General features: G+C 43.7%; 2 protein-coding genes across 2 annotated transcripts; both read left to right on the plus strand.

The window, feature by feature from the left end:
• The first annotated feature begins 222 nt into the window (after window positions 1–222).
• LOC147617206 (UDP-glycosyltransferase 85A8-like) lies at window positions 223–2,252 on the plus strand. The gene is made up of 2 exons (XM_086776818.1): window positions 223–925; window positions 1,291–2,252. The coding sequence occupies exons 1-2, from the start codon at window positions 433–435 to the stop codon at window positions 1,725–1,727; spliced, it is 930 nt and encodes a 309-aa protein (XP_086632944.1). The 5' UTR covers window positions 223–432; the 3' UTR covers window positions 1,728–2,252.
• Window positions 1,742–2,200, plus strand: LOC147617207 (UDP-glycosyltransferase 85A3-like). The gene has a single exon (XM_086776451.1). The coding sequence runs from the start codon at window positions 1,742–1,744 to the stop codon at window positions 2,198–2,200; it is 459 nt and encodes a 152-aa protein (XP_086632577.1).
• Window positions 2,253–9,472: the final 7,220 nt, after the last annotated feature.

Below are 9,472 nucleotides of genomic sequence, written 5' to 3' on the forward strand. Positions count from 1 at the left end.
AGGTGACGACACTGATGCAGATTCTAAGGTAAGTTGCCAAGTCAACTAAAGGGGTTTGTGTGTGAGAGCCTTTTCAAATTTTAAGGTGAAATATTCTATTCCGGTCAACGGTAAAATTTTCAAAAGATGCCATATTATTATTATTTTATACCAAAAACAGAGAACATCTTCTCGCTTGATGTTTATGTATAAAAATGGTGACCATCTTCCTCACACTCATTATCATCATCAGTGGCAAGTGCAGAGCGCACAGCATAACATCTCTCTCTCTCTCTCTCTCTCTCAGCTCAAGATCCTCGCAGAGCTTGCACATTAAGGCTCTCGACACCTTATATAGAGCCCATCGCTTGTTTAATTAGGGTCTCACTTCACTTCACTAAGCTGATCGCAGTTAGGCAGCTAATCAAACCTTTTCTCGTGTCAACAAACAGTATGGGCCTTCCTAGCCAGCTCATTAAACCACATGCACTTGTCATCCCATTCCCTGCACAAGGCCACATAGGACCCATGATGCACTTATCTATAAAGCTTGCTTTAGAAGGCTTCATAATCACATTTGTTAACACACAGCATAATCATGCACTTCTGAAGAATAATTTGCAGCCCCGTTTTGAAGAGCAGGGCCTTGACATACGCTTTGCAGAGATAAGGGACAAGAGAGAGAACGGGAGCACCAGTGGGCAAGACACCCTCGTTGAGCTGGCCAAGTCTTTCTATAGCTTGAAGCCGGTTTTCGAAGAGCTGGTGGAAGGTCTACTGCAATCCGAGGACACCCCTGTCACCTGCATGATTTCGGACCTTTACCTCTACTTCACACAAGATGTGGCCACCAGATTTGGCCTCAGAAGGCTTGCTTTTTGGACTGCTTCAGCTGGTACCATTGCATCCGTCATGGCTGTTAATCAAGGGCATCGATCTCCTAAGGGTGAGCCTTCATCACTAAGTAATTTATAGGACCAAAATTTATGATTAAGTGGGTTAACCTTCTCCTAATCAATTACTATGTATTGCATAGCGGAGAAGATGAAGCACTTGCTTTTAATTATTAATTTAGTCGATTGAATTGGATTTAATGGTATAATTAGCTAATGAATGGGGCTGGGCTTTAACTGCTGAACTAATGGAGAGGCTGCACATATAAGCTAATGGACGGGATTGGGCTTCACGATGACATCCATCCTTGATTTCTACGCTTAGTAGTGGCTAGTGATCAAGATAATCATACTCTAATGAGGATTATGGAAACAAGCTATATTTCTCTTCTAATAAGTTGTGCCACTGCGTTTACAGAGCCTGAGCGAATAACATGGGTGCGAGGAGTGCCACCGCTGAAGGTGACGGAGCTAAACACGTATTTGCAGTCCTACGATACGCAAGACTTCATGTTCAACGCCTTTCTGGAGCCGTATCAAAGGCTAAAGGAGAGCACGTGGATTGCAATCAACACGTTTGAAGAGCTTGAGCAAGGTTCAATGGAAGCCTTGAGAGAGGAGAACAATCCCATATACACAGTGGGACCTCTGCTACCACTGTCGTATTTCGAAGAGGGTGGAGACGGGCGGCTAGCCTCGTATGGAACGGCTGCCCTGTGGCCAGAAGACCACAATTGCCTAAAATGGCTAAACGGGCGAGAACGGTCATCAGTTCTGTATGTCTCGTTTGGGAGCATTGCTGTCATGTCCGCCCAACAGTTTGAACACCTGACCTTGGGCTTGGGCTTTGGGTGATCCGACCGGACCTCATGTACGGCGACACATCCCTCTTCCCCAAAGGCTACCTAGAAAGAGTGCAAGGGCGTGCATGCTTCGTGGAATGGGCACCCCAGCTCCAAGTACTCACCCACCCGGCCGTGGGCGGCTTCCTAACACACTGTGGCTGGAACTCCACATTGGAGAGCATCTCCGCCGGGGTGCCCATGCTTGGGTGGCCCTACTTTGCAGACCAAATGCTCAACAATAGGTGTTCTGTGGACGCCTGGAACGTGGGATTACATTTGGAGGCGGACCACAATGGTCTCATACACAGAGACGAGGTCGAGCGACAAGCTCGTGCCCTCATGCAAGGAGACACCTCTTCACAGCTTAAACATGCCACCTCGCTCTGGCGGAAGGCCGCCCAAAAATCTATCAAGGCTGGCGGTTCTTCCAACCTCCAATGGAAGAAACTCGTCAATGATATGGCCCAACCTCCTATTCCTTAAATTTAGTCCTTTATTTAAATTAAATAAAAACTTTTCCTCTCCTTTCCTTGGAGGTCGGCTGCTTTGATTGTAAGACATCGTTTCTATCTATATGGATATATGTTTAACCTTTTGTTTTGTTTTTGTTTTCGGAGCTGAGGTCAACTTGGCACAGCTATATAGATATTTGTTCAATCAAAGCCACATAAAGCACCAACTTCGATGTACGTGGGTGTGGGGACAATAGCCACACTAGGTAGAAAAGGGCTACTAAGAAGACAGCTCAGAGTTTTTTAATTCAACCTAAAAACAAATGAACCGTTCATTTCTCGTTTTTATGTGCTCTAATTAACTCATTGATATGTTTTCTTTCTCTTCCTTGATACGTGCACTAAACTCGTTGATATGTTTTCGTTCTCTTCAATGTGTTATCGGCGTTCTCTATATTCATGTACCACACTTTCTACCGATTGATGTACAACTAGACTCAAATTGTGCATTTGAGAACCCTTAAGTTAATGTGCGTAACCTTAGTACAAGTAGACTCAAAATGGGCAGCTATGTCATTAATTGAGCATAATATTAGTAAGCTTCTAGAGTCCAAATATCTTGCAAAGCCCATGCCTACAAGACTCTCTTAATTCAATCCCATGGTCTTTTTAATTCAATCCCATGGTCTTTTTAACAAACAAATTTCGCTACTATAGCTTCTATAGGAAAACAATGAGAAAATCTCTACAAATTTGCATTGTGAATAAAAATTTACTATGTAGAAGCCAAGGTGCATACCACTAAAGTTTGGTCCCAGGACCAAAAGATGGTACAATAAAGTGAAACAAATCAAATATACCTATGCGGCCTTCATTGAAAATCCAGTTGGTGCAAGACTTGAGGTCAGAGTATGGACAAAGCAGGGAGTTGTTTTGGAAGATCAATCACCTAAAGGCTGTACTAGTAAGGTTCTGATGGAAGCATGCATTCAACTAGGGTTTCAGATTTCATGGGAAAATTCATCTTTTGTATTTGAAGATGAGAGATGGGATATGATCTGTAATATGCTAAATGGAGTTGAGGGTAAACTTGTTATTTGAGGTGTAAGTGTTTTTTTGGTATATTTAATACATATTTATATTGGTCCCAAAAAAAATCCAACACACTTTCTTGTTACTCTTGGTTATTGCATGATCATACCTACCTTAGAAGAAATGCATGACATGTTTCTTCATCTAACCTAGAGCTTTATTGAATATGTATGAATATATATATTATATGCAAGCGAAAGCACACAAAGCAAGCAGTGGCCACGTGTAGACCATCCAGAGCCCCAATTCAATCTCTCATCTCAGTGCAACGCTGTTGTACTTAAAGGAAAACCTTGAAAAGATCTCTTCCTTGTTTTATGTCAGTTTAGTTTTGCTTGTGTAGTCTAGATAGACTTGATGATCTCAGAATGCAAAGGGGAGGTTTCCATGGAGAATAATGGAGCCTGACATTGAAGCCCTAGTACATGATGATGCCCTTGGAAATAAAGCTGAGGACCCCAAGCCATATGGCTTGCAGCAAGTCTACGACAGTCAGCTTCCTAATGCCGTGGTGCTACGTATGTTAGTCAAAAAACCCAAGGCGTGTTAAAGAGCAGGTCACATGTGCCTGGCAGCCACATCCCTCTTTGTTTGCATACATCTAGAGCTCCCATTGCCTATTAATCAGCCTTTAGCTGGTCAAAGAGGAGGAGGGTTGTTTTCAGAGCTCTAATAAAAAGATATAGGACATCAAACCTTTGATCTCATACGGAGATCGGTCTAGAAGACTGATAATCTATCATCTCTCAATCTCTGCATAGCTTTAACTATGGTCTGGTTTTCGTCCTTTACCAGACTGCCTCAACATCCTTATATCACTAAAGCATATGCAAACATGCAGTCTGCATGGGGTGCCCTTGCAACTTCCCGAGAGCATTTAGAAATGAAATGCAGATGGGAGCTTCTAGAAACACAGCACGGGCAATGTGCCTGGCTCACTGCCAGCACTAAGGATCAACTCATCTCTAGCCAAACCAGACCACAGTCCCCTGTTTTATAATATTATGCAAGGATTAAAAAAGGTTGCACTACAAGAGGCGGGGCCATTATCCACGCTTTTTTCGACGCCTTAAGAACTAAGCTCAAAATCCCCTAAACGTCGAAATACCCGTCAAAAAAAACGTCGAAATAAGTGCCGAAATAAGCATCGAAATAAGGGTCAAAATAAGTAATTTTACCATGCATTTTTTGATGGTGTTTTCGACGCCTATCTCGACTGATATTTCGACGGTTATTTCGACTGCGATTTTGACGCGTATTTCGACTGTCATTTAGACGCTATTTTCGATGGATGCAGGAAACTTTCAACGCTGTTTTCGACGGATGTAGGAAACTTTCGACGCTATTTACGGATGCAGGAAACTTTCGACCCGCTGTGCAGGTATTAAATTTTTTTTGGCATAATGGTGCATCCAGCTCCAGTCTTGTAGCTAGATGCACCATTATGCCAAATTTATAGAGTACGGTCAAAGTCAATTGTACTCTGATGTGAAGAACGAAGCAAATTTGTTGAAAAAGTTAGAGAGAGTGCCATAACATTTTTGCCATTACAAAGTAGGTACACAATTCACACAAGCGCAAACAATGGCCAAATTATATTGCAAGATGTGTATTTTACATATCAAGCTCTGATGAGATAAGCCAAAATTGAAATTTACATATCAAGCTTTAACGAGATAAGCCAAAATTTGCATCATGCAATCTATACAAGCTCAAACAAAGATGTGAACTGACCAAAATGTGTATGTACAAGGGGAAAGACATGGGCAAGGCCACTCTATGCGGAGCCCTCACTCAGGATCAACAATTGGTCCTTGCAAAAACCATACAAGACGCTTTTTTTGGTATACCAAAACAATGATCTAACATGACAAGGAAAAGCAAGTATACAAATCATAAGGTTAAGGCTTGCCGCACACTTACCATATCTACAATGCGCTCCTAATTGAGGTAGGCGCCTTCTCGCTCAAGCTTCTCCAAAAGAAAGTATGTGTTATGGCGGGCGAGCAATGTCCTCCTCTTCTCTCGTTGCCTGTCGAGACCAACCACTTGATTCTAAAAGTACTAAAACAACAAGATAAGCGTTGATACTTACAATGTAGACATAACATCAAATGAAACATATAAGATAAATGTTAATTCTTACAAAGTAGACATGGAATGCGTCCCAACCGCCGCTTCCAAGGTGAGAGCTTCCTATGCTCTCCATTCGGGCTTTGGCCTCATCCTCTTGTTGATTGTAGCGTTGGGGATTTTGAGCATGCTTTTGCCTCTCCTCATTCCAGGGCCTCGGTGCTCATGTACCAAGGCATCTCACCCTCTGCCTTCACTCTCCCAGTCACATCTCCCCGCCAATGTTTCATGACGTCCACCATGTGGTCCTTTATTCACCTCATGGAGACGACATCACTACCGCCGGCCAGCTTGTACTCATCCTTGATTTGATTTATGACTTTATCTTTCTTGTCTTTATCCAACTTTGGCCATGAAGTCATTTGCAAAGACAATGTGGCAAAGCTCGTGGATACGGCTCTTCGTCTCTTGCCCGACATTATCCAAAACCACATTGCCATTGACAATTGTGTAAAACTTTTCTCCATCGGCGGCGTGGGTGTGGGCTGTGTGTCGAAATGTTGCGATGATCGCGAGCATGGAGTGCTTCTGGCACTAGATGGGGAAGGATGCTCACGTGGGGGCGTAGACCCATCTGTGCCCCCACTTGGACAACAACCGCCTCCACCTCCACTACTTGAGCATTGTGCTCTGCGAGTGGACAAGCGACCTGAGGGAGGGGTTCTAGCGGCTCTTTGTGGGGTTTCTACAGGTGAACTAGGGTTAGAACTTAGCAGTGGTGGTGCTCGATGGTGCAGAGCCGAAGTGCCCACCCCTCTCCCAAAATATTGTTGTGCCATCCCTCTTTGCTCGAGCGTGGCTTGTGCTAAAAAACCCATGAACTGGTTAGGCGACATGGCATATGGAGAGAAGGATGGAGAGTAAGCCGGTGTCTCATCTGGAGTGCGAGACATGTTTCTACACACACATAACAAAGCCCACATAGACACTTTAATAAGAGCATACACATGAATTATCCCTCAACATTCATTATGCATAAAGCTTATGCATAAGGCTTTATGCATAAAGTATTATGCATACGCATGAGGCCTTATGCATAAAGCAATGCTTGAGCCTTATGCATAAAGTATTATGCATACGCATGAGGCCTTATGCATAAAGCAATGCTTGAGGCTTATGCATAAAGCATGAATGAGCATTATGCATAATGCTTATGCGCAAATCTACACAACAAATCCCCAGCACCCACCAAGGGTGCAATAATAATAGAGGAAAGAGAGGAAAGATCATGTGATGGTTGAGCATAACTATTGAACAACAACAAGATAAGCGTTGATACTTACAAAGTAGACATAACATCAAATGAAACATACAAGATAAATGTTGATACTTACAAAGTAGACATGGAATGCATCCCAACCACCGCTTCCAAAGTGAGAGCTTCATACGCTCTCCATTCGGGCTTTGGCTGCATCCTCTTGTTGCTTATAGTGTTGGGGATTTCGAGCATGCTTTTGCCTCTCCTCATTCCAATCCTTGGTGCTCATGTACCAAGGCTTCTCACCCCCCCTGCCTTCACTCTCCTAGTCACATCTCCCTACCAATGTTTCATGACGTCCACCATGTGGTCCTTTATCCACCTTCTTATGGGGACGACATCACTATCGTCGACCGGCTTGTACTCATCCTTGATTTGATTTATGACTCTATCTTTCTCGTCTTTATCCAACTTTGGCCACCATAAAGTCATAAAGTCATTTGCAAAGACAATGTGGCAAAGCTCGCGGATGCAGCTCTTCATCTCCTGCCGCCCGACATTATCCAAAACCACATTGGCATTGACAATTGTGTAAAAATTTTCTCCATTGGCGGGTGTGGGCTGTGTGTTGAAATGTCGCGATGATCGTGAGCATGGAGTGCTTCTGGCGCTAGATGGGGAAGGACGCTCACGTGGGGGCATAGACCCATCCATGCCCCCACTTGGATAACAACCGCCTCCACCTCCACTACTCGAGCATTGTGCTCTGCGAGTGGACGAGCGACCTGAGGGAGGTAGCGGCTCTTTGTGGGGTTTCTACAGGTGAACTAGGGTTAGCGGTCGTGGTGCCCGATGGTGTGGCCGAAGTGCCCGCCCCTCTCCCAAAATATTATTGTGCCATCACTCTTTACTCGGGCGTGGCTTGTGCTAAAAAACCCATGAACTCGTCAGGCGACATGGCATATGGAGAGAACACCTTGTGTGTTCTCTTTTAGGTTTTTGTGAGTGTGTGTGTGCTTGCAAGAGCTCAAGCTCTCGGTGTACGAGGGTAAGAACATCTACTCTTCCCTATTTGTGTTGGCGACTACATCATTGTGTTGGGAGCTCTACCGGAGGCACCGGCAAACAATCTGTGATTGAGGAGCTTTCTTTGCGGGAGTAAAGCTATAGGGCAACTATACTATCGGGGACAGTATTTTTCAGGCCAAAAACGCGTTTCAGGCGCGTTAGGACCTCCGTTTTTCAGAAAGTAGGCAATTTCAAGCACTGCGGGTAAGTCATCGATTCTATGCAGAACTCTATTTGTTGTGCAGACATTGTGTGTGCTGCAAGGAGGTCAACAGTCTCCATTGGGTGTATGTATGCACATTGAGGTCACTAGTTGTGACATTTGAGTGTAGTACAGTACCACTGTAGGAAATATAGTAGTTTGTGCAAGACAAACCAGAGTGTTGTTTCTGAGAAATTTTTGTGTCTGGCAAGATGTCAAATAATGGCATAAACCAGATTGTTGCTAAGAAGCTTGATAAGAACAACTTCCATGCTTGGAGGTTCAGGTTGACATGGGAAAGGGTTACTGGGACTACATAGAAGATGAGCATGAAGAGGCACCGGAGATATCGGAGATACCGGAATCAATCCGACTGCTGCAGATGTGAAAGACTTCAAGGATTGGAACCAAGGAGCCAGAAAAGTTATGTATTGGCTCTCTTCTATCAGTATACAGGACACCATGATTGGGCACATACAAGATGCCAAGTCCCCCAAGGAGGCGTGGGACACCTTGGTAAAACTCTATGAAACGAATACCAAGGCACGAAAGATATAGTTAAAGAATGAACATACTGTGGAGAACAAGAGTATGTCTGTGAATGACTATACATTGAAGATCAAGGGTATTGTGGAATCCCTTGCATCTATTGGCGTTTCAGTAGATGATGATGATAAGGTGTATATAGGTGTTTATAAACCCTGGATGTCCAGCTATCAGGCTATCATGGGCTTCTCTCAGAATTCTTCTCTTTATTCCCTCATCATTGGGGATACATAGCCGATTATTATAATACATGCATCCTTCATCCAATTTGTATCCAAGAACTCGACTCATTTCCTGAGGAGTCTTGCTTTCCTACATCAGAAGGGTAGCAATAGGGGCAAAGAATTTGTCCTGCAAGATTTTCTCCTTTGCTTCATTGATCAATGGATTTGACACCACTGTTACTGCAAGCAAGGAGGCTTTTCTGCTGAGCGCATCTACAACCACAATTTCTTTCCCCGACTGATACTTTATTTCAAAATCAAATTCCTGTAGGGTTTGCATCCATCTCCTTTGATGCATGTTGAGATCCCTTTGGGTGAAGATCCACTTTAGACTTTGATGATTCACTTTAGACTTTGATGATCTGTCATCAAGGTGAACCTTTGTCCCAAAAGATAATGTCTCCACAACTTTAGAGCATACACTACTGAGAGTAACTCCGTCATGGACGGCATAATTCCTCTCATGTGTTCTGAGTTTTCTGGATTCATAGGCCACTGCATGACCTTCTTGCATCAGAGCACCGCCTAAGACAAATCCATTGGCATCAGTAACTACCTCAAAGGGTCTGGTAAAATCTTGTAATTTAAGGACAGGGTTGGTTAGTAAGGTTGTCTTTAGCTTGTCAAAGGCACTCTGACACATTGCAGTCCGCTGAAAAAGTGTACTCTTCTTGAGAAGGTTAGTTAAGGGGGATGCTATCTGCGCATACCTAGGTATAAAGATCCTATACCATCCGATTAACCCTAGGAATCCTCTGACTTCCTTTACTGACTTGGGTTTTGGCCATTCTACGACTGCTTGGATCTTTGCAGGGTCAGGAGAAATCCCATCCTTTGACA

This window comes from Cibotium barometz, chromosome 37 (assembly GCF_041138505.1).
Source record: "Cibotium barometz isolate CiBa-2024 chromosome 37, ASM4113850v1, whole genome shotgun sequence".
Lineage (NCBI taxonomy): Eukaryota > Viridiplantae > Streptophyta > Polypodiopsida > Cyatheales > Cibotiaceae > Cibotium > Cibotium barometz.